Below are 24,158 nucleotides of genomic sequence, written 5' to 3' on the forward strand. Positions count from 1 at the left end.
TGCAGAAGAAGCAATATATGTGGCTTCTGTCCAAGGTATAGAAAGCGGTTTATGTTCCATTCAGTAACCAGGGTCATGGGACAGACCCCTCAAGAGCTGCAAACATCTTACCCTCCAGTCCTGCTCTCATCCTCTGGAGTTTATGGACATTTCTGGAGAAACCTTGCTTACATCTCATGCTAGATGGGCACTGCCTCCCCAGGCACTGCTTACTGGTATTTTATTTACTCTGCCAAGGGCTTTATTGACCTCAGATGAAGCCAAATCATATAGAATGGTGCATGGGACATAGTAGGTGCTCAATAAGTACTGGTAAATTTTATCATCTCATTCTACAGTGAGTTTAGATTAGGGCCTCAACTAGGGCAGGAGCCCCAACTCACTACCTGTATGGCAAGTTAGCAAAAGACACCCTTCCTTGCAGAAGATGCAGTCCTGGCCAGTTATCAACATGGTCTGGGGCCAGGTGCCCTTGGGCAGTGCACAGCCTGTACAACTCTTCCCGGTTGCCTGAAGTAGGTGCTTGATAGTTAATTTGTTGAATGAAGAAAGTAATTAATGAACTTTAGCCCGACAAGAAACACAGATTTTCACTTATGAGTAAGTAGAGGCCTGCGCGTGGTCACGCCCTAGAGAAGGTGAGAGCCAGTGTCGCGATCACCCGGGGCGGGGTGCCGCCTCCCTCCCGAGGAGCCGAGGGACGGGCGAGCAGGTCCGCAAGTGGCCTGCGCGGGGGCGGGGCCTGAGGGAGGAGGAAGCCGAGGGACGACGGGTGCCGGCTGCTGGGCCGCCCGCCGCCTGGAGGGGAGGACGAGTCGGAAGCGAGGTGCGGGGGTCCCAGAAGCGCGGCCCCGTCCGTGCGGGCCCCAGACTCCTCTCCGGAGGCTGGGCGGGGGTCCCGGCGGCGGCGGCGGCAGCGGCCCTGGAGGCAACGAGCGCGCGCTTGCGGCCCGAGCGCGGCGCGTGACGGGAGCGCGGGGCGGGGCGAGAGCGGAAGGCGCCGCCAAGGCCGCCGGTCGACCCGGACCGGGGCCCCCTGCTCCACGCCCAGGTCGCCGTCCAGCCGGGGACGGGCGGGGAGCGGGCGACAGGCGTGGGAGGGGGCTTGGGTGCCGCGCGCCGGGGGGGCCTGGGCGTGGACCGAGCCCGCGGATGCTGTCCCGGGCTGGCCGGGGCCGCGGGGTGGGCGCCGGGATCCGCGGGACAGGGGTCGGGGCCGGATTCCGCGCCGCGGGTCTCTGACTTGGACTCCGGGCAGGCCGCCTGGGAACAGGCGCGGCGTCCGCGGCCACCCGGCCACACTTGGAGGGCGGCGCCCGGGACCGGGGATGATCTAGGACCCGCCGGCATTCCCCGCGGGGGCCGGGACGGGCGCCTAGCTGCCCAAGCCTCAGCGTCAGCTTTCGAGAAATAGGCAAAGTAACAGTAGTACCTCGAAGGGTCGTTGGGGGGCAGGGGAGTCGACGGAGAAAAGGCTAGGGTACGGCTCCAGGAGGGCACGTGGGAAGCCCGACGGGTGCGAGGGTGGCGTGGGTGATTCCGTCCCCAGAACACCAGGAGGGCCTTCACCGCTTACCCCGCCCCTGCGCAGCCAAGCTCTGCCCTACGCCCGCAACAGAAACGAAAGGCGGGGGATAGCAAGTAGTAACCAGAGCCGAAGGTCAGACCCTGGGTGCCCGGGTGAAGGGCAGTTCGTACCTAAGACACCTCTAACTCGGAACCCAGCGACTTTTATTTGCCTAGATGGTGCATTCAGAAGTTTCCAACATCTAAAAACTGAGGGTTTTTTTTCTTTTTAATGTTTAGCGTTCCTCCTGTAAAATCAGAAGACCTGGCCTTACAGAGTATTTTTCAGTTAGACCTTTTTGCACAACGTACCTTATTTATGTTTGTTTTTTCTTTGCCATGCTAAAATGCTCCTCCCTGGGCAAGGGGCAGAGTGTATATGCCCACCCTTACATTTTATGGGATAGGAGCTTTGAAAAGACTATGAACTGTTTCTCATCTACAACCTTACAAGATACATATTCAAGATATCCCCCAAATCTCTTTTCTTAATATTTCATGAGGAAAATATGGGGACTGTCTTTGGCCATATCTTTATAGAAAATGAGTGGTATCCCCAGTGTCTCTACGTATGGGAGACTATACCTGCCCTGTCCCCCCTGTAAGCAGAGAGGGCCCATCTGAGTGACAGTGGCTTGCCCGCCCCCACGGCTCTGGGGTAAATTCCTTAGAGATCTGGATAACTAGGACCCCCAGGCAAGAATCACGCCTGGGTAGTAGGACTGTTAAATTCCCCCAATGTCGTGCAGTTCAGATGTAGAGGAAGGTGTTCTTAGCGGCAGGTAGCTACTACTGGGAAGTGTTTTTGCTCTGATAGCAGCACTGGGAAGATGCTGTGGAGCACACCTCTGTGGGCCTGTGCTGAATGCTTTGCTTTGTACTAACTCAGGCCTCCCAAACTTTCTGAGGTTGGGGCAGTTATCACCTCCTTTTTACAGCTTCCCAGCTAGTCACTGCAAGCCAGGCAGTCTTGCTCCAATGCCCTAAATCTGCTCTTCAGCACTGGGCATTTCAGAGTGAGGCATCTGGCCTGATGCCTAACCCAGAACTGTTTGGGGGCCTCCTCATTGGGGTGTTTTATCACATCTGACTTCCAAGTCAAAGTGAGCTATTTTAGGAGAGGAAGTTGGCTTCTCAGAACTAGCCCAACCACTTAATGAGGTTGTGACATAATCTGGGGATATAGTAAAGCTTTTATATCCTAACAGTGAATTCACAGCACTAAAATAACATCATCACAAACCCTCGCAGAGCTTGCAGACAAAACGTGTGGCCTCTACAAATTTGAACAGTTCACCAGGCCCACCAACTTAAAATTAACCAATTATTTTTGTAATGGGGGAGGGTCCTCTTAAAATATTATTCCCTAATGACTTTATTACTATTTTTATTGCATTTTCAAATGCATGTAACATGCGATCACTCTGTATTTTGAGGGCCTGCTATGTACCAGAAGGATGCTCAAATGCCCCTTAACCCCTCATTTCACAAGCAGACACGATTAAGAGTCCCTGGCACTGGGGTCTGAGATCCCTAGGAATCCGAGGAGTCAACCTCTTTGGTGAGGGCTCATAATCACTATTGCCCCCACAGGCCTGTGTGCACGCCACACCACCCGGCCATGGCCCTGGTCAGCATCAACGAGCTGCCGGAGAACATCCTGCTGGAGGTGTTCACACACGTGCCCGCCCGCCAGCTGCTGCTGCACTGCCGCCCTGTCTGCAGCCTCTGGCGTGACCTCATTGACGTTGTCACCCTCTGGAAGCGCAAGAGCCTGCTGGCAGGCTTCATCACTGAGGACTGGGACCAGTCTGTGGCTGACTGGAAGATCTTCTTCTTTCTTTGCAGCCTTCGCAGGAATCTCCTCCGTAACCCATGTGCTGAAGGTGGGCGGAGAGCTTCCCCTGGGCTGGTTTCCTTCCCTTCCTGAACCCCATGGCCGTTGTACTTACTTTGCCACAATACCTGGGATGGTCTGTCACACCCCAAACACCTGCCACACTCCCTTGGTTCCTCCTCTTCCTCCTTCAGGTCTCAGTTCAGAGCCCTGCCCTGGCCCCCCATCTAAAAACAGTGCTCCCTACTTCTATTATATCACCCCATGTAGCAGCTCATAATACTTTTCATGACCTATAGTCACTTTAGTTATCTCTGTGGGTTTTTTTCTCTGCCACAAATTCAAGTTCTAGGGGCCTAATGGATCTTGCTTGCCGTTCGACACCCCATGTCCACGATGATGCCCTCACATAGCATGTGCTCAAGAATGAATAAACAAACTAGATCCACCTTTCACCCTTAGTAGTTCAGTCCTAGCTGCCTAACATTTATTGAGGGCTTCCTGAATGCCAGGCATTTGTCTTGAGGTCCTTCCAAATGTAATTATCTTCCCATTATCCCCACTGTACAGATGAAGAAAATGAGGACTTTTGAAAGGTGACTGCAGTCACATAATTCAAAGCACTGTTTCGCTTATAATGCTCTTACATTTGCTAGGGCTTTTTTTCCTTCATTAAGCTGCTAGTCCCAGGCACCATGCTTCTTGTTGGAACTTCAGCAGCAGTGAAGTAAGAGGCATAGTTTGTACATTTAGAATCCTTTTCATGTCTATTTTCTTTCCTTATCCTTCCAAGGATCTGGGGAGTGGCCAGAGAAGCAGATTAGTGTTGGCTCTATTTTATAGATGGGGAGCATTAGGCCCCAAGATGAGTGTCTTGCCCAAAGGTCTAGAACTCTCCAGCTGATAGGGCTGGTCCTGCCAAAGCCTTCAGGCCCCTCTCAGAGGCCCCACAGACAGTGCCCCAGACACTCAATCTCTCTGCCTGCCCCAGATTCCACTCAGAAGCTGCCCAGCCAGGCTGCCAGCTCAGCCCACACAGCTCTCCAAAGCCAACCTGCAGGCTTGCCCTGCACCGGCCCAGGCCCAGCAGCGGTCAGCCCAGCCTTGCTCAGATCTCCCCTTGGACCTACTCTCAGTGCAGCCCAGCTGCTGGCTTTCTCCTCTGGTTCTCTACTCAGCGGCCTCCAGGGCACCAGGGCACCAGGGGAGTAGGTGTTGGCACCCAGTAGAGGGAGCAAGGGAGAAATTTGGAAAAGTTCCCTCATCACTGTCTTGTAAATCCTTGGTAGAGAAATTGTTGTTTTCTAGGCTCCTCTCAGCTCAGTCTGAAGTTGAGACCAGAACCTGCCAAGCCAATGTGGGGATCCTTCCACAAATACAGGGTTACTATGTGCCACCAACCCAGACGATGCCCATGCTCCCAGCTGTCCCTCCCGTCTGGACAGAAAGGGCCCAAGTCAGCACAGTAGGTTTCCGTGACCCACCAACAAACCCACAAATCAGTGCTCGGGTCGCCTTGGGTCTCTGTTACATCAGTCAGTGTCTGGGGGAATGTCAGTTATCACGTAAGTGGTCCACATTGGCACAAACTCACGTTAGCTTATTAAGAACAGAAATACTAACACAGGCCCTTCATAATTTAACATTTTGAGAACTGAAACTTGGGTATTTCCCAGAGCCCTTCGGCAACATGAAAGTGAGGAAAGGTTGGTTTAGAATTTCTGGTAATACTTTTTTTCCCATTTTCGTGTTAGGAGTCAAGCCAGTCAGGGACAAAGTGGGAGGGAGAGGGCCCCAGATCAGAGCTGCTGTGATGAGGATGTGTCGGAGGGGTGCTTCTAGCGGCACTCCAGTGCACGGGGTTCAGGCCTTGAGATCTGAGCAATAACAATCCCTCCCTGCCTCCTTTCCCCAGGGACCAGGTGGGGAGGACCGGACTGTGCATTTACCCAGGGAATCTGACCTTGGCCTCTGTTTGTCCTAGAGGATATGACATCCTGGCAAATCGACTCCAATGGGGGGGACCGCTGGAAGGTAGAGAGCCTCCCTGGAGAGCATGGGACAGATTTTCCTGACTCCAGAGTCAAAAAGTACTTTGTTACATCCTATGGGTAAGACAAACTGAACCAAGCAGGCTGTGTTCAAGGGGAAGAGGGTCAGGATGCCTTTTGCCAAACTCAGGCTTAAGTGAGGTAATCTGTGAAGCTCAAAGAAGGAGGTTCCAAAACCATCTCAAAATCTACTATCTCCTAGAACAGGAGGAACCTCAGTGGCTGGGTTAATAGACAGTGGTGGAGGGATGGAGGGGTGGAGAGCAATTTAAGGGGCCTAGGAGCCTATTGGGCAGTTAGGTTAAATCAGGTGTCTATAGGCTGCCCCTAATCACAGCAGCACCCTTCTTGGGACCCTGAGAGACCTGTCATTGGGATCAGATGCCACCCAGGCACAAGTAGGTCAGACTCCCTGCATGTTTCCCCTGGGCCTACACCGAGGTAGGAGCCAAAGTCAGCACCAGCTAGTGGAGGTCCTGCAGCGGTCAGGGAATACTGCTGGTCTCCTGAACTACCTCCCCAAGGCCGGGCCATTCAGAGCATGCCTGGAATCATAAGCCTCTCCCTCTGCTCTGCAGCATGTGCCTCAAGTCCCAGCTGGTGGACCTCAAAGCTGAGGGCTACTGGGAGGAGCTCCTGGACACATTCCGGCCCGACATCATGGTTCAGGACTGGTGAGTGGGACCTATGGCATGAGGCCCACACTCTGCATCCTTCCCTCTTCTCTTCCTGAGAACACTCTGTGCCCAGCAGTGTTCTGGGCCAAGGGCTGCGCCAAGAGCTGAGCTAACCCAGCCTGTCCCCACTGCTGACAGACCCAGCATTTCCTCATCCAGCAGCACCTCCTGGCCTCACCCCCCCACCCTGTGTCAGCAGGAGACATTAACCCTTTTACAGATGGGGAGACTGAGGCCTACAGATGAGTTGTTATCAACAGACACTGGAACATGAGACACAAGGCCCAGCATCCCTGGACCTCACAGACACTCATGGCCTCTTGCCTATCTGCCTCTCCACACCTTTCACTATCTGTCCCCCAACTGTGTCCCAGGCTCCTGCTCTGGGCACAGAGCCACGCCAAGGCCCAGTTTGGCCCATGACAGCAGGACCCCAGTTCCAGCCAGGCCCCAGGGTCTGAGGATGGGGGTTGAGCAGTGTGCAGTGCTGCAGGGGGGCCAGCAGCTGCACCAGCCCCATCACACAGGCCACCCCTTGGATCTCCCATTCAATCCACAGTCTAGTCCATTAAAATGTACAGGTAGCAGAGCTGCAGCAGCCTGGGCCTTTATCTCTGTAGACAGCCAAGGTCACATCTTCACTGGAACACCCAGAAGGGCTGCACTTTTCTTCGATGGGGTTACTGAGGCCCCACTCAGATGCCCCAAGACAGGGTTGGCTCTGGAGGCACACAGACAGCAGGCCCACAAATTGGAGCTCAGAGTTTCATTTCCCTGCTCTGCCTGTGAGGTCCAGCTGGCTTCAGGGCTCCCTGGGCCCCACCATGCTCTGGGGTAAGCAGTCTTGAGCTCCACCCTCCCCCAGGTTCGCCGCCAGAGCAGACTGTGGCTGCACCTACCGCATCCGAGTACAGCTGGTCTCGGCAGACTACATTGTCTTGGCCTCCTTCGAGCCCCCGCCTGTGACCGTCCTTCAGTGGAATGATGCCAGGTGGACAGAGGTGAGGTCTCACCTGCTTGCCCCTCAATACCCACTTCTCCCAGGGCCAGGAGGGCAGGAAACAAGGGACAGTCCCAGGGCTCAGAATGCCCCCTGCTCTCACCTTCCAACTAGGGTGGCTCTCCCCTGAAGACCTGGCTCCTCCTACCCCCTCTCCAGCCAAGTAGTTAACCTCATCTCGTCCCTCCCCAGTGCCAGTGGTCACTTCTCTTCCCCTCCAGGTCTCCCACACCTTTTCAGATTATCCTCCTGGTGTGCGCCACATCCTCTTCCAGCACGGAGGCAAAGACACCCAGTTCTGGGCAGGCTGGTATGGGCCCCGCGTCACCAACAGCAGCATCATTGTCAGCCACACGATGACCAGGAGCCCGGCCCCTTCCACTGCCCAGCCTGAGGCCAAGCAGCGGCAGGAGGAGGCTGCCCACCTGCCCTCCCCACTTCATCCTCGCAGGCCCTCCTGACCGTGTGTCCCCCAACAGCCAGTCATCCAGCCTCTGGCCCAGCCGGTCCCCTCCAGGCAAGAGCTGAGCCTATAGCAGGCAGCGAGGTCCCCTGCCCTGGGAGCTCCTGCCCCTGTTCCAACCTCTGGCAAACCCACCAGTCTGTGGCAACTTACTGTCATGTACCTCCAACATTTTTTGGTAATAAATGTTTTCAGTAAAACCCACCTGGGGTTGGGTGCAGGGTCCTTGGCACTTAGAGAAGCAGCCTCTCCCTCCCGGTTACTTTGGCTGCACCCAGTCCCTCCCACTTCAGGTAGTGACAGCTTGGTTCAGCCCTTGGGGCCCCTTTATTGAAACAACTCACAGCACAGTAGTTGAGAGGGTGTAGGCCAGCCAAACCCCAGGAGGCTAAGAATGCAAGGTCCCAGCACCGTTCACTGCCCTCCTGGGGGTGATTCCTCCATGAAGCAACCAGACCTGGGCAGCCGTGGGCTGGAGGTGGGTGGTCTATACGTAGAGGCAATAAGAGCACTTGGAATCAGGGTGGCCCTGCAGCACTGCCCTAGGCTGGGGCCCCCAAAGTCCTACAGTTGTGGTGTCCGTGGGGGGAAGGCGCACTCTCAGCTGCTTTTATGAGCTCGTTCTTCCACGTAGAGCTGCATCTGGTGGACAGGAACAACAGCTGTGGTCAGGTGGGCAGCAAGGGCACCTACTCTGGAGGGCCCATGAGCCCCAGCAGGCAGATCGCTGCCTAGGGTGGGGTTGGGTGGTCATAGCCAGGGGTTAAGGGAAAGAGGGAGTTGGGCATCCACTGGTCCTCTAGCCCACACCTTGACCTAGACCAAGCCCTCTGGCAAGGCCTAAGCACACCCTAAATAAAGCTTACCCGATCTCCTGCAGCTCACCTTTAAAATGTCTGAGGTCATGGTTTTTAGGGGTATCAGCCGGGGGTCATGCATGTGGACATCCTGCTCATCTGCCAGGATCCAGGGGAAGTCCTAGGGAGGGGGCCACGGTAAGGGGTGGAAGGAGGCCGGGCCGTGGCCTGCCCTCACTCAGCTACTCCCTCCCCATCCAGAGCTGGGGTCCTCAGACTTCAGGGAACTGCTGACAGCGCAGACTCCAGGTCCCTCTGCCAGAGAGGCCGAGTCTGTAGGGTCAGGAACCCAAGTGATCCAACAAGCCCCAAGCACCGCTTCTGAAACTGATGGGCAAGGACCCCCTCCCTTGAGAGCCCCCACTGATCGGCAGCCCCAGCATGTGGCTGCACCTCCCCCCCGTCAGGGCTGAATGTACAGGTGGGGCAGTGACAGGCATGTGGCCACATGGGTAAGACATGGTGAGAGCTTACTGGAGGCCAGGCACTGCCATAAGCCGCACCTCTGCCCACTCAGAATTGGGGCATGTGGTTTTCAGAGCCTCCCAGCAATCTCCCTGCCCATCCCTAGACCAAGGTCCCCTCACCTTGATGACCTGGATCTTCTCCATGTTGCGAGTGGCAGCTTCTCTCGTGTGCACTAAGACTGTGAAGGTACAGCCTAAGGACGCAAGAGTTTAGTCAAGGCTGGGCCACCCCATGCCTGCCATGGGCACAGCCTCTTCCTGTCTCCCTAGCTGGCCCAGCAACCCCACAGAGCAGAGTGTATACCAAGTGCTAGAATAAGACACAGTCATCTGGGAGACTGAAGCCAGGTGGAGTCAATCAGGGAAACTTCCAGGGGGAAGTGGACTTTTAGAGGGGTTCTAAAAGGCAGGAAGGGAGGGAAGAGGCTCTGTGCAGCCACACAGGGACCTGAGACCACAGACCAATCCGTGGCTACCTAGGGAAGAGGGAGTGGGGTGAGAGCACACCTGGGGGGTTGTGGTCCAGGACAGCGTCACACACACTGATCTTCAGGATGAAAGCTCGGAGCAGCTGCTCCACGTGAGACAGCAGGGAGTCTGAGCTGGGAAGGACAGGGGAGGTTCTGTCACACTGCTGCCCCTTCCCCCCAGCACACAGTCAACTCTGGAAGCTGACCTGGGGGTCCAGCCCCTCCAGTGCTTTTGAGTGTGTGGGCCTGAGTGTGTAAGGGCCCGACCACCTATCTCCGTTAAAGTCATCGGGGAAGTCTAAAACGAGCGTTGAGTTCCATCTCAGCCAAATTGAGTCAGAATGGGTGAAAGCGAGTGTAGAGAGCCCCTGCAGGTGGTTCTAATGTGCAGCCCAGAATCAGAAGAATCAGAACCAGGACATAACACAAGCCTCTTCATCCCCAGGGACACCAAGCCAGGAAGAAAAGGGGCTTGCCTGAGGCCACACACTAAGTGGAGATTCCAGTGACCTGACACCACAGGCAGCCAGCAGCTGACCAGCCAATATACCTGCCCAAGGTCAACTATGACCTGGACATTTGGGAAGCCAGGAAACTGGGTCTGTGCCCTGGTTCTGCCACCATCTGGGTGACCGTACGTAGCTCATGTCATCTCTCTGGACCTTGTTTTCTCCATTTAAAATGGGGTTGTGACTAGCCATACACCAAAGCTATGACTGTCCAGATGTGAAAGAAGGGTCTCTGTGTAACCTGCGTCATATCCACAGAGACTTCTGGGTAGCCAGCTGTGACTCAGCCACTAACAGGACTTACTAGATTGCACATGTTACCGTCTCTCCTCTCAGATTTTACCAAAGCCTCCAGGGCCTGCCTGAAGGTGGTCAAGGTTGGGCGTACTGCTAGGGTCCTCACACTAGCTAGCAGGTGGATTAGGGAGAGGCAGCTCACCTGATGGACAGCAGCGGAGGCTGGGTGATTTCAAAGACGAATTTCTCCACTGGGCGGTGCTCTTTGTCCAAAATCACCACCACCACTTTCTCCACATCATTCTGCAGGGACAGGAATCCCCTGCTCCAGAACCCGACACCCCACCCTGCTGCCACCACACCCTTCCTGTCCAAGAAAGGATGGGAAAGGGCACATAGTAGCCCTGCTCAGCTTCTGAGAGCCCAGAGAGAGGTTTGAGAAGTGCACATAAGCACCCCCAGACATGAGCCGTACTGGCTGAGAGGAGGGGCTGCCTGGGCCCCATGGGGGTATCAGGATGTCTCAGAGAGCACAGCAAGATAGAAGGAAACTGGAAGGGGCCGAGCCCAGACAACCATGGACAGAGGGGAGAAAAGCAAATGTGAGCAAAACGCAGAACCCTCCAGGGCCAGCCCGTCAGAGAGCCAGCTCCACTAACCAGGACTCCCAGGCCCAGCACACCCTCAACATGGCTCACGTGACCTGGGGCCTATCCCTGAGCAGGGGTGGCGTCCAGGGTGCACGGAAGAGGTGGGATTCTGGGAGTCATGGGAACCCCACATGGTCCCAGCATCACCTCATCCTGAAGCATAGAGGAGCAGACTGGGGGTAAGGCAGGCCAGGGCGCCTGGTGCCCTCACCTTCTCCAGCAGTGGCTTCACACAGTGCAGTGTGTCCTGGATGTACTGGTTCAGCTCTGGGTGGCAGGACATCTGCACATAATCCCGTGATGGCTGATGAGGCCCACAGCTCCAGTAGTGAAACCACCTGACACCCCCTCCTGGAGCCCAGGGCCCTATCTGCCTTTGGAGAGAGGCCCAGCAGTTCCCTAGGGCACCCTACCCAAGACACTGACTTCCCATCATAGGCAAAGAACTGAATTATCCATAGAAGAAGATAAGTTAGAGGATAAGATTCTATCTCAACATCAGCATGTAATACAGCATTAGGGGTTCCTAATGTGGGGTCCATAGGGTCCTTCAATCTGATAAATACCAAAATTATGAGTATTTGGGCATTCAGGCATTATTCCAGAAAGGGGATCCAGAAATTTAATCAATTTTCAAAAGTTAAGAATCTGTAACTAAGGAGCTGTGTGGCCTCAGGCAAATTACTTAACTTCTCTGAGCTTTAATTACTTCATCTGTAGAAAATCTCATAAAGAAAAAGTGAGGATTAAGATAAGTACCTAGTACACAATGGGTGCTCAGTAATTGCCAATTCTTTTTCCTTTTCCCTGGATAACCTTTAAGCCTCCAACACCTTCCAGTATTCAGTCTTTTATTTTGATGTTTACTGAGTGCCTTCTAAGAGGCAGGCACTTCTAGAGACCAGAGATAGAGTAGCATGTTTGCTGCTTTGTCTGCCTTCTAACCTAAAACACCCCATCACAATTAGGGTAAACGAGGGGGGAAAGAAGGTGCCTGAACTTACAGGAACCCCTCCCCAAACCAAGCTTTCACCAGCTTCAGGAACTCTTTAAAATGCAACTATGTGGGGTGGGGGGAGGGGTGCAACTCTAATCTAAAGTCTAGGTCCCTAACTTCTGGCAAAGGGAACTGCCACAGCAGTGAGGGCGGGGAAACTACCAGGCTACCAGCAGCTGCCGGAAACTAGAAGGCAAGGCCCGGCCGCGGGGAATGAGAGCGCTGGCCTGAAGGTGGAAGAATTTAAAAAATCCATCCTCTACGCACTCTGTAATTGGGGGGTGAGCCAGTGGCCCCAGGTGGCTGTGGGGGCTCACCTGGACAGGCACGTTGTACTTCTTACGCTTCTGAAAGATGCCCACCGGGTAGACCTCACGCACGTAGAGAATTAGGTGCACGGCCACCTCCAGGAACTCGCAGAGCACGTCGGCCACCACTGCGAGATGGCAAAATCCGGTGCGCTGGGAGAAGCCCGTCCGCCCAGGCCGTCCCTCAGTCCCACCTCGGGTCCGCAAGTCCAGCCTCCCTACCTTGACCAAAGTTGAGGTCCTGTCGCGTGAGCGTGGTCATCCTTCCAGCCACCTAGGGGATGGGGCAAGAGTAGGGGCTAGTTCCAAAGACCAATGCAGCCGCAGGGCCCACCTGCTTCCATGGCCCCTCTCCTCGGTGCGGGGGTGATAGGGTCAGGACCCTCCCTGCACACAGAATCCGGGCAGCCGGGAAGGGCCCCCCCGCCGCGCTGGCGTCACAGCTCGGGGTCATAGGCTGCGCCCCGATCAGCCTGTCCAGTGGCCGCTTCGCACTGCCGTCTCGTGGTAGGAGAGGCCAGAGCTGTGCCCGCGAATAGTGCATGGCCACGGCCGCAGAGGGAACAGCTGGATGAGCAGGCCTGGGAGCGTAAAGCCGGACACTAGAAGATCGAAACTAGGCTGATAAGACTCCACCTCCTGCCTGGCTAGATCCCTCCCCGGAAGGAATCCCGCCCCTCTCCCCCGCCCCCGGTACCGGCTCCGGCCTCGGTGCCCGGCCTGAGGTCCGGCCCCCGCGCGGGAAGCCACCGGCCAGACCACTCGAGCCTCCCGCTCTACCCACGACCTGGGCGCAGCTCGGTCACTCGCCGGCGCTCCGAAGGGTCCTAACGCCCTCCGGCAACCACGCCCACTCCAGCGCGCCGCCAACCGCGGGGGCAGAAGGGAGCGGCAGCCGGGGGGCGGGGCTCGGGCGGGGGCGGGACCCGGGCTCGGCGCGCGGATCTCAGCGCCCAAGCGCGCTGAGACCGCGCGGCGTTTCAATTTGGGATGCGCGCGAAAAGAGACAACTTTGGTCTCCACATCGGATCGCTACGTATTTTCCTCCTCAAGGCATTTCTGTCGCCTTAGGAAGCTCTGGGAGGAAGCGGGCACGTGTTGCTGGTGGGGACCAGGTGGAGGGCACAGCTAGGGACTAAGGACAGCGACATCTACTGCTAGCTCCGGAGTCACCATCCCGGGATCCTCAACTGCCCAACCGAAAGCGAATCCGCCGGCTCCGGGGCGGAGACAAGAGAGGACTGGGGGGTGCACCGGGGACATTCCCCCACCCCCGCCCGCACCCAGAACCTAAATGCAGCCTGCCCAAGAAGATAGAACCTCCGGCCTGAGTATCATAACAATAACTGACCTTTTTAGGGCTCCAGCCCTGTGCCAGGCACTGGGCTAAGTGTGTCCGTGGATTATCTCACGGACACAAATCTTGAAAATGATTCCATTACTAAGATTGTCCCATTTTACAGATGAGCCGAAGGAGATTCATAGGGGTGAACCTATATCCGAATCACACAGCTACTGAGAGAGGGGGGCCGGCGGAGGTGTCTTCTACCACTACGTTTTATAGCTCTGTAGTCTCCCAGAGGCATGGACTCTGGAAGGGCTGAGAATCCCCTGGGAGATAATCAGATTAATATTAAAATAATTACTAACATGGATTGAGCACTTACTATCTATCAAGCACTGATTTCTTTCTCTTTTTTTTTGGTATCATTAATCTACAATTACATGAGGAACATTATGTTTACTAGATCCCCCCATCACCAAGTACCCCCCACATCCCCATTACAGTCACTGTCCATTAGCTAGTAAGATCAAGCACTGATTTCTTTAATTCCCTCATTAACCACCCATTTTACAGCTCCACATTATAGATGGTAAAACAGGCTCAGAGATGTTATTTGCCAAAATCACACAGTTGGAATATAAACCCAGTTCTGACTCCCAGTCTGACTCCAGGGCTTCAGCTTATTTTCAGCCCCTTTATTTTACAGGTGGGAAAACTAAGGGCAGAGAAGTGGCTTCAGAGTTATGGCACAAGTCAGGATCAGAAGCCAGGGGGCGGGCGGGCCTTGTCTCTGATCTCCAGAGACATAACAGCTTGTTAGGAGTCACACACATCTTTGTACACAGATCTAACCAGGAATGCTTACTATTTACAGCTCAGTAGTGGAGACCTGCACTGGCCCTTCACCCAGATGCCTTCAGACCTGCATTTATCCACTTCTGATGGGGTTGGGGCAGGGGCAATAATAAGTAACTTGGCTCACTGAGTTAGGAATGCCAGCAAAGCATTTCTCAAAAGCAGTCTTTATAAATCTGCATCAGAATCCCTAGGGAGCTAATTAAACACCTGGAATCCGGGCCTCCAAAATCTAGGGCTCAGTCTGGGTGCACAACAAGGTACCAGCCCTTTAACAAGCTCCCCAGGGACCCTAATGTCCAAGAAATCCACACAGCAGTTTGAGCTGTTCCACAAGGAAGTGCATTTCATACAATTGCAGTGCTTAACCTTAAGGGATGGATAAATTATTTCAGGAATTGATCCACCTGATGGCATATTTTGAGCACAGCAACCCTTCTCAAGACATGGGGGCCCTCCCCATGTCCTGCCATATAACAGCGGACCATTTTCACATAGAGCCAGCCAAGCAGCTCGCTGGCTTATAGACAATGTTCCCCGGCTCCTTAGGATTTAATCACTGTGGATACTTTGGCCACTGGGGAAAGCAGGGTCCTCCTCGGCCCCTCTCTGGAGGCTGCTCAAGCAGTTTTTTCACTGATGACAGGAAGCAGCAGTCTTGGGGAGGAGGGGAGGCCCTTGTAAAGGGTCCCTTGGGATTGGGCCCTGGGGAAGAGAAAGTCCAGCCCACAGGAGTCTGTGGGGACACAGTGTGAGCTACAAGGGGGTTCATGCCAGGCATTCCTTCCATGGCCCCAGCCCCCCACCCTGAGAAGACACAGTGCAAGCCATCCATAGGTCTCCTGACACACAGGAGAACTTCAGGGAAACCTTGGTGGACACACAACCCAACACTCCCATTTTCCTAATGGGGACACTGAGGTCCCAGCAGCCTTTGTTTGACACTGGGGTACCTACCTTATCAGCTAGAAACCCACGGATAAAAATTTCCAAGTTTGGGGCTTTGTATTCAGAGCTAACCATACACAGAGGAAGGTGGGCTGGTAGGCAAAAGAGGAGGGATTCAAACTGATCTAACGCCTAATATCAAAAAGGCCTCTGTCTCCTCATTTGTGAAGTGAACAGGCTGGACAGATGTTCCCTAAAGCTCTGATGGCCTTGAGTTCCAAGGGGACCAGGAAGCTGGGGCTGGGAGTAGGGGTAGCATGGGGCCATGGGGGAGGTGTGAAGACTCATCTGTCATTTCCATCTGCACGGCTCTGCTGTATCTAGGTCTTCATAGCTTAATCGCATCAACATGATGGATGGTTGTGGGACCCAGATTACATTATGGGGTTAATTTATTACATTTTTGAATACCCATTTGCTAGGAGAGTGTTTTCAAAGTTATTTGCATATTTTTCGCCATAATGACAGTATGTAGGAGGGCATCTGTGAAGGAAGGATGGATGTTTAGGAGAGAGAGCTCTTTTGCCAACTGGAGCAGGTCCCTTGAGGGTCTGCAATGGGGACAGAGAGAAATCACTCCCGAGAGACATTTAAATTGAAACTAGAAGACGAGATGCAAGAAAGTTTTGCAAAGGCTGGGGCCTGCATGGGCAAAGGAGGATTCCTAGGGTTCATGGAACAAACACACACTGAGCGACCTGAGTAAAACAACAGGCAATGAGGTGTCCAGCTCCCGAAGATGCTTTTAAAGTCCCTCCTATACCCACCCAACTAGTCAAGAGACATATCATCTATCACTGCCTAGGGTTCCCAGGACACCAAACACAGGGGTGGGGGAGCCACAGAGAGTCAACCACAGATAGCCTGGTGGCAATCCCACTGACACCCCGACGCTCAGTGACCCAGCCAGCCGGGACATACCCTGGGCAGAGACTCAACCTCATTCATTCGTTAGTCTAGCACGTCACCCAGTGCCTGGCCAAATTCAGGTTCTCAATGAGTGTGTACAACTGAGTGGATGAAAGAATGGAGGAATGAAATGACAGCTGACAAGGGCTCATTGCCACTTATCTGACTTGAATCCTAACTTAGTCTGAATGAGGAGCAAAGGGCTTCTGTTTCAGTGCTTGGACCACAGGTGGTGGCTCACAGAGAAAAGTTGCTTTTGAAAATGGAGCAAGGGCTGTGGGATGCTCATTGCAGTTACCCCTGCACCCACCAAGGCTGTTCATGTGCCCAACCTGCTACTTCTTTGCCCACTGCTGCCCCTTAACCAGCTGTGAGGCCCTTCCCTCTCTGAATCTCAGTTTCCCCATCTGTAAAACAGAATAATGGTAGCACCAGTTTCATAGGATTGAGCAAGGAATGAGATAATGTGTGTGAAAATATGAAGTGCACATGACTGGCACATAAATGCTCAGTTAATGGCTGTTATTTGTGACAATGATATTAAGATCTAACACAGCATCTAAGCTCCTAGAGCAAACAATCTGGACCAGCCATCATGCTCTTCAAAACCCCATCCAGAACATCCTTAGCTGTGCTGCCTCCCCATTTCCATTTCCCAAGGAAGCTGGCAGCCCCCAAGATGCCCTAAGGGAGGACATGCATCCTCATGGCCAGAGATGCCTAACAGAAAGGAGAATGTAGCAGACAGCTCCGCTCCTCCTCCCTCCTCTGATTTTCTGGTATGAGGCCTGGCCTATACACCTGCCCCAGATCCTGGAGTCCACTGCTGACCTCAGACCCAAGCCAGAGCCCTGACCTCAGGCCAGTAATGTTTGATGGCCCCCAGCACTTCAGCCAGGACAGAGCCCACACACACCAGTCCCTCCCTCTGGGGTTCTGCTGACTCTCCAGTGTCTTTGAACTCTTATTGGTCTGTGGCACTTTACAGATCATCTCTTCTTAAACTTCGAACTTCTACCCACAGAAATGCAGAGATGCTACATGTCTTCCACAATTTGAGAGGTTCCTGGGCCCTCAGAAGTCATCCTAGTCCACAGGGCAAGAACCCTGGATCTAGTTCAACTGCCACTTAAAAAAAATAATAACTGAAATACAATTCACAAACCATAAAGTTCACCCTTTTAAAGTGTGCAATTCAGTGGTTTTAGTGTGTTCACAAAGTTGTGCATCAATCACCGCTATTAATTCCACAACACTTTCATCATCCCAGAAAGAAAAACCCCACATATGAACAGCCACTCCCAGTCTCCCCTGTCCCCTTCCCCTGGCAGCCACTAGTCTACTTTCCATCTCTACAGACCTGAACATCTCACATAAATCAGACACTATGTGGCCTTTTATGTCTGGCTTGTTTCACTTAGCACAGTGTTTTCAAGACTTGTCCAGATTGTGGCATGTATTGGTACTTCATTGCTTTTCATGGCCAAATAATATTCCATTGTGGGTATATACCACATTTTGTTCACCCATTCATCAGCTGATGGATATTTATTTCCATTTTGGCCATTCAACTGTGGGGAAACTGAGGCCTAAATTCACCATAACCTGGATGGGGTAGGAGTTCAGGGCTCTCCTAACATCCACTTTTTCCTACTGCATTAATCTGGAAGAACCCAGAGAACAGAGTCCAAACAAGGCAAAAGATCACCAGCTCTGGGGAAGAGCCATAGCAGCAACGTTTAAACCAGAGTCCGCTATTTTGCTTCAGGTTCAGTGAATGCCTGGCCACAGCTTCATCCTTAAAATGGAGAATTATGCCCTTTGTCCCCTTGGCAGACCCAAGCCACAATTACCTCTTCTCTGTCACAGTCCCTGACTGGTCTCCTTGCTTTTGTCCTTGCCCCACTGTAGTCTATTCTCAACTTTTAGGAATCAGAGTATATTTGCTAAAACCCAAATCAGATCATGTCTCTGCTCTGCTCATAATTCAGTCTATCCTGGTACCCGTCAGACTGATATTATACTAACAGTAGCAGTTAATTTTTCTAGAGCTTTTCCTATGGGATCAGGACCTTAGAAACATTATCTTCTTACACAAGCCATGGCACTTAATCCTTGAACCCTGAGAGTTAGGGATAATGATGAGTTCTGAGAGGTTAGGTGACTTGCCCAAGGGGATGGTGAATGGCATCAGAAGAGGAGCCCAGGCATCTAGCCTGATTAAGAATGGAGCTCTTAAACCGCTGAGCCATAATTTCGAGAAAGAGCAGTCGAAATGGAAGCCACCGGGAGAGCTCCGAGTGCCTGGCGAGGCTGCTGCTTCCAGAGCCTGGGTCCCGCCCCACTGCTCTTTGATCTTTGCAGTGCCTGTGGCCCCATTGACCCTGCCATGAGTTATGGGGGCCGCGGGACCCGTAACACAGCATTCCCGGACTCCCAGGGTCCGCGGGACGTGGCGCCCTGCACGGTGATTGATGAGCGGGCCCTAGGCGCTGACTTTGTCAGGAGTGGGCCGCGCTGGGAAGCGTCAGACTGACTTTGGACGGGGCGTGGCAAGAGGCGGACCGTGTGTGTGCGTGTGTGTGCGCACTGGGTAGGGGATTGTCTTTATCCTTTCCCTGTGTGTTTGCGTGTGTGTGCGCGTTGGGTAGGGGAACTGTCTTGCTTTCCTCGCAGTGTGTGTTGGTAGAGGGGGGCAGTAGTGCGGCTATAAGCGCCCCCAATTCTCACCTGGTAGCGCTTTTAAGTCCCCCTATACCCCCACATCGAAGAGCGCTCTCTCCTAGAATCTGCCTCACAATCCGAACACTTTCCGAGGCTACAAAGGCCCCGCCGTGCCCCGTTCCGCCTCCCTCACACCGGGCATTTTTCCGTCCCATTTGACAGCCTAGGCGGAATAATCCTTTTGGGGACCAGCGGGCCCCTGCATGGCCAGACGTGGCGGCAGCTGAGCTCAGCTCCGATCCATTGTTGGGGTCCGCCAGGGACCCCCTGCCGCAGCCCTTTGTTGCCCGCTCCCGGCGGGGCCGCTCCTGATGCGCCGCCGCTGCCCGCGCCCCTCCCGTCCCGCGCCCCTCGGGCAACTCCAAGGCTCCTCTTACGCACCGGCAGGAGTGGGCGCGCCTTGCCCGGTGCCCGCACGGCCGCCCGGCTGCGCCCGCCTTTGTCTGCCTCCTTTGTCTGCCCCGCGCCCTCGCGGCGGCGGCGGCGGCGGCGGCGGCCGGGCCTCTGGGGAGCGGGCCCGGAACGCCGAGCGCAGCTGGCGAGGGCGCGCTGGCCGGGAGCGCGCGGGGCCCGGCCTGGCCAGGGCTGCCCCTCCGCTGGGGGCGGCGGGGCCCGCCGCTCGCCGCCCTCCCCGCCCCCTCCCCGCGCGCCCGCCCCGCCCCGCCCGCCCCGCCCCCTTCCCTCCAGCCCCGCTCAGCCTGGGCACATCCTCCCGCCGCCCGCGCACCTCTCCGCACAGTCCCCGCTTCGCGGCTCGGGCCCCGGCTGCCCTCGGCTCCCTCAGGAGTCGGCCTCGCGCCTCTCGACCCCCGCCCCGCCGGCAGGACAGGTAAGGCTTGGCCTTGGCCCGCCCCTGGCCCCGCCCTCCCACCTCACCTGGCTCCGCGCCCGGACAAAGGTGGGCAACCTGGCGCGCTCAGGGGCGGGGCACGCGGGGCGCCGAGGCTGGAGGTGAGGAAGCCTCTCTCTTCCCCGCCTCCCTGCCGTCGGACTCGTCGGTCCGCCGCCTTCGCTCCCTCCGCGTCCCACCCCGGCCCCCGGCGGGGCTCCTCGCCTCCTCGTCCGCCCACCTCCCGCCGGCCGCGCACTTCCCCGCGCGCTGACACTGTTCCCGCGCGCGCCCTGGCCGCCCTCTCCGGGGTCTGCCCTCGTCCGCTGTCCTCCGCCCTAGCTTTCTCCTTCTGGGACCCGGTCTCTCTTTGTCTCTCGTCTCTGAGTCTCTGGGTGGTCTCTCAGATCTGGGAAATGGACTGGGGAGTCCGCCGCCGTTGGAAGAAGCCTCGAAGACTCCGAGTGCCCTCATGCCCCTTTCCGTTATGCCCAGGGGGCTGGTGTGTGTTGCGGGGGATGGGGAGCTCAGGGCGCCCACGCCAGCACCGCCGGTGGCCCCGCGCCCTCCTATCCGACCCCAGGCCAGCGCCTTGCCCCAGCAGCGCTGATGGCACCGGGCTGCCCGCTCAGGTCCAGCTCAGCCCCTCTCCCTCCCCACTGCCCACTTTTCTCTCTGCTGGCTAGAGGGTTTCAGCCGCTTGTGGCGGCGGCGGTTTGAGACCGGAGCGATCTTGGGTTTCCCGCCAAGTCTGCTTCCGTCCTCCAGTCGGTGCTCCCGCAGCCTTCGCCTCCCTCTGGTCTCTCCTGGACAGCGCACTCCACGCTGTCCCCCCGTCCCAGGCTGGTGGCACGCAGAAGTGTCCCGGCCTGCGTTCAGTACCAGCCCTCTGCGGGCAGGCTGAGAGGATCTGGGAGTGATCCTGGACAAAGGAACACACTTCTCTGAGTTCAGAGCGCCCTTCATAAAACCGGGAGAATAGCACCTGCCTGTAGGGGTGTGGGTGCGACAGTCAGTAACGCCTGCTGGATGCCAGCATGGTGTATACCCTTGGTGCCAAGGGGAGTGTACATCCCCGGGTCAGGTCAGGATGCGGCTCCACAAGAAGGAGAAAATGGATAAAAAATTCAGGGCTTAGAGACCCTACAGAGAAACCTGACTCTGGCCCTGTCCCACATCCCCGCACCTCCTCCTACCCATACAGGATTCACACTTTTACAGGCACCTTCTCTTATTCCTCCTCTCTTCTTGTCCTAAAGTCAGAGTTTTTTTTTAAAAAAGGGTAAAGGGTCTCTGCTTTCAAAATGAGACGAGTGTGGCTGTGCTGATGTTGCCAAGAGCCGCTCATTCATCATGAGGCATCCATATGACTTACTCCCAATTCCAAACCTCTGTCTTGCACTGATTTTTTTTTTTTTAATGGCACTAGCTCACAAGCCATTTCTTTTCCTCTGGGGTGATGGTCCTGCTGGATCCTGGACCTGGGCTGTGTCATTGCCCAAACCCTCTAGCCACCATCTAGGTCATCTTAACAGGTGACACACCTGCCACCCCAGGAGTCCAGCCATGATATGTACCAAGTGGCTTAATGAGGGCCACATCAGAAGAGGAAAACCTCCTGGCCGGCAAGTTCTGGGCTGCCCTGGCTGAGTTTTTGTTCTCAGGCACAGCCAGGGCAGGCAACTAGAGGCTTTCTCTTTAGAGACCCAAGAATGGGACTGAGGACACATGCACACTCCCTCCAGCCTCCTGCTCATGATCCTGCACGATCATGACTTGGTGACCCCAGGGCCTTCCTACCATCTCTGCCTCCTGCCTTCTCTGGCCACTGCCTTCCTCAGGAAAGCCAGCTCAGCAGGCCCTGCAGCCTCTACAAACCTTGCTCCAAGCCTCCTTCCCCTTCATCCACATGAAAATGACAGCGTTTTCTCTGCCTTCCTCTTCACCGTTCAGACAACTCCCTCTCCCCAGCCCAAAACCCCTCAGTGCATCCCTGCTGCCACTCAATTAACTATTCTGCCTGCCTCCCACCACATCCCCAACCTCATCTGCCATGATGGAGGGTTGAGCATTTCCATGCCCTGACTTCTCTGAGCTTTGTTTAGGCCTCCTTCTCTCCATCTGAAGTGTCTCCTGCTCATCTGCGTTGCTCCCTCCATGTCCCACCCAGGCTCCCAGCTGGGCTGTTCAGTCAAAGCCTTCCCAGCCTTGCAGGTCAAGGTCAGATGTCCCCTCCTGTAGGAAGCCCTCCTGTTCCCCCCCTTCCCTCCCTGTCTCTTGTGGTCTGCACGTCCCTGGGCAGAGCTGGGTCATACTCATTTGTAGTTCCAGGGCCTGATGCACACACAGTAGGCGTTCTGTGCGTACTTGTTCTATTGAGTGGAAATCTTGGTCAAAGGGACAGGAATGAACTGGAAATTGCAAGACACAGGTTATCCCTAGGTCCTGCTGGCCAGCCCAGGGGAAGAGCTGGCCCTGGAGCAAAGGACCATGACTGGTGAGGTTGGAGGGGAACCAAGCTGTCTGGTAAATCCCTCTGGTACTGGGCGCTCCGCATCCCTCTGGAAGGTGAGGATGATTTCTGTGCCTGATTATAGCAGAGGAAACAGTCTAGACAGTCCCAACTTTGGCAGCCTCCACACTGCAGCACGATGGCCTGGCATGGGCCATCTGGAACATATGGATCGGTGTGGGGGTACAAGGGATGAGACCCCTACTAGAATCTAGAGCTGTTGGGATGAAGTAATTGTAGAACTTAGGAGTTTTTAGGGGCCCTTTGTGTGCCAGGCTCATCTCTGAGAGTCACAGCATATCTGCACTAGTATTGGCCACTAAGTATAACTGAGGAGTGGTCAGAACCCTGCCTTTAGAGTAAGATGGCCACGGGTTCAAATCTGAAAAATTTTGCCCCCTCCAAAGGGCTGAAGTAGATTGTGCATATAAAGCTCTAGGCATAGATTAGTAAATGCCCAATAAATGATACCCAAATAAACATTCATCTTTCACATATGGGACTGAAGCCCAGAGAAGTTAATTGACTTGCCCAGGGTCACACAGCTATTAAGTGCAGGAGCCAGAATTCATACCCAGGCTTGTCTGACTACTGGTGTCTTTCCACACAACACTGGCCTCTGCCAGAGCCCACAGCAGGCATTTTGTCAGTTGATGATTAAGTGATGGGTTTGACCAAACAGCAAATGGTGTTAAATTGGGCACTAAAATAATGAAATTTGGGGAACAGGGGGCCAGAAGGATTGCTTAGGAAAGGAGAAGGAGGGGTAGTGAGTACCTGTAATGTAACAGGTAGGAGTCCCGTTTAAGAGGTTAAGTGTGGGATACTGGGATAGAGGAGCACAAAGATGGAAGCCTCCAGGTTGGGGCAGGGGTGGGGGGCTCTGAGGATCCCCCCAACAACACCCCTACACAGGTCTTTGAGGTGTGAGGACTGGGTGGGGGTGGATTCCCAAGCCTGCTGTTGCTGGAAACAATAAAAGCAGATGGGCTGCCCCTGCGGGGAAGCCCAACGTCATTTGCCAAGACAATGGTTCTCTCCAGGCTGGCCTGGGCGGGTCCTGCCCTGCCCTATGCAGGCCATCGATCACCCACAGGGGAAGAGGGACATGGCCACTTGTGCCTACCTCCTGCACACGCAGGCACAGATGCACAAATGCCTCCAGGAACACCCCCACCTCACGCCCTTCCCCATAATAACAATGGCCTTACTGGGTGTCACTCACTTTATATACCTTCACCTCCCCTAATCCTCACACCCACTGAGGCTCAGAGAGGTCAAATGACTTGTCCAAGGTCACACAGCTCTTCCCACTCTGCTCAGTGGGGCTTTCTTGTGTTGACCTAATGGGTTTAAGCTGACATCTGTGTTTGACGCATCCTAGTTCTGTCTGTGCCTCAACCTCCCATTACACTTGTTTCCTCTCCCCCAGGCCAGAGTGGGGACACCTGGAGGACAGGGACTGTGTCCTTACCCCGAAAATTAGAAGCCCTCTCCAGCAAAGAGTAACTTTTCTCCAAATTCTGGAAATTCCAAGGCCAAAGCTGTGTCTCTCCTATTAGACTGGGAAATCCCTATGGGTAGCAGGTTGATCTCCCTTTTAGACTGGAGGCTTCCCTGGGGCAGGGGCTGCTTTCCTTGCTTCCACCGAGAGCTCCCTGGGGACTGGAGCTGTGTCTATCTCATCAGTGTAGGATCCGAGGCAGGACCTGGATCCCCTCGTCCCACCGGGAGCTCCCTGGGGCCAGGGCTATTGTTCCTAATAGGACTGGCAATTTCCAGGATCAGGGACCGGGTCTCCCCCTTCAGGCTGGAACAGATTCCTTTGCATGGCATCCAGGTCCCGCACTGTCCCGTCCAGCGGGACCTAGTTATTTGTGGAGACGAAGGGGATCTGACCTGGAAGAAAATGGGGGCGAGAGAAGAGCGAAGGCAAGACAGTATTCTGATCAAGCCTTCAAATTTTATTGTAAGACGGGGGTAGATATACACCAGTGTTCAGGGGCA

General features: G+C 54.9%; 3 protein-coding genes across 7 annotated transcripts in view; 2 read left to right on the forward strand and 1 right to left on the reverse strand.

Annotated features, from left to right (window-relative positions):
* Positions 1–686: 686 nt before the first annotated feature.
* LOC118932097 (F-box only protein 6) lies at positions 687–7,798 on the forward strand. 3 transcript variants are annotated; one of them, XM_057499722.1, is made up of 7 exons: positions 774–826; positions 2,505–2,582; positions 3,160–3,452; positions 5,388–5,514; positions 6,033–6,128; positions 6,997–7,132; positions 7,353–7,798. In XM_057499722.1, the coding sequence occupies exons 3-7, from the start codon at positions 3,188–3,190 to the stop codon at positions 7,590–7,592; spliced, it is 864 nt and encodes a 287-aa protein (XP_057355705.1). In that variant the 5' UTR covers positions 774–826; positions 2,505–2,582; positions 3,160–3,187; the 3' UTR covers positions 7,593–7,798. The 3 variants fall into 3 exon arrangements, with proteins under 3 accessions (XP_036781057.1, XP_057355705.1, XP_036781058.1); XM_036925162.2 differs by lacking the exon at positions 2,505–2,582 and having other exon boundaries at positions 687–826; XM_036925163.2 differs by lacking the exons at positions 774–826; positions 2,505–2,582 and adding an exon at positions 833–1,051.
* Positions 7,799–7,898: 100 nt separating this feature from the next.
* Positions 7,899–12,938, reverse strand: MAD2L2 (mitotic arrest deficient 2 like 2). 3 transcript variants are annotated; one of them, XM_036925166.2, is made up of 10 exons: positions 12,787–12,927; positions 12,517–12,691; positions 12,312–12,363; positions 12,099–12,217; positions 10,996–11,067; positions 10,337–10,437; positions 9,426–9,520; positions 9,039–9,112; positions 8,480–8,572; positions 7,899–8,236 (listed from the first exon to the last, which is right to left on the reverse strand). In XM_036925166.2, the coding sequence occupies exons 2-10, from the start codon at positions 12,631–12,633 to the stop codon at positions 8,195–8,197; spliced, it is 765 nt and encodes a 254-aa protein (XP_036781061.1). In that variant the 5' UTR covers positions 12,634–12,691; positions 12,787–12,927; the 3' UTR covers positions 7,899–8,194. The 3 variants fall into 3 exon arrangements, with proteins under 3 accessions (XP_036781061.1, XP_036781064.1, XP_036781063.1); XM_036925169.2 differs by lacking the exon at positions 12,517–12,691 and having other exon boundaries at positions 12,787–12,938; XM_036925168.2 differs by lacking the exon at positions 10,996–11,067 and having other exon boundaries at positions 12,787–12,930.
* A 6,562-nt stretch (positions 12,939–19,500) lies between these two features.
* DRAXIN (dorsal inhibitory axon guidance protein) overlaps positions 19,501–24,158 on the forward strand; it is a 32,481-nt gene continuing 27,823 nt past the window's right edge. The window contains exon 1 of the mRNA XM_036925161.2: positions 19,501–19,639. The gene's annotated coding sequence lies outside the window, so the exon portion shown is untranslated. The remainder of the gene's footprint in view (positions 19,640–24,158) is intronic.

This window comes from Manis pentadactyla, chromosome 4 (genome assembly GCF_030020395.1).
Source record: "Manis pentadactyla isolate mManPen7 chromosome 4, mManPen7.hap1, whole genome shotgun sequence".
NCBI lineage: Eukaryota > Metazoa > Chordata > Mammalia > Pholidota > Manidae > Manis > Manis pentadactyla.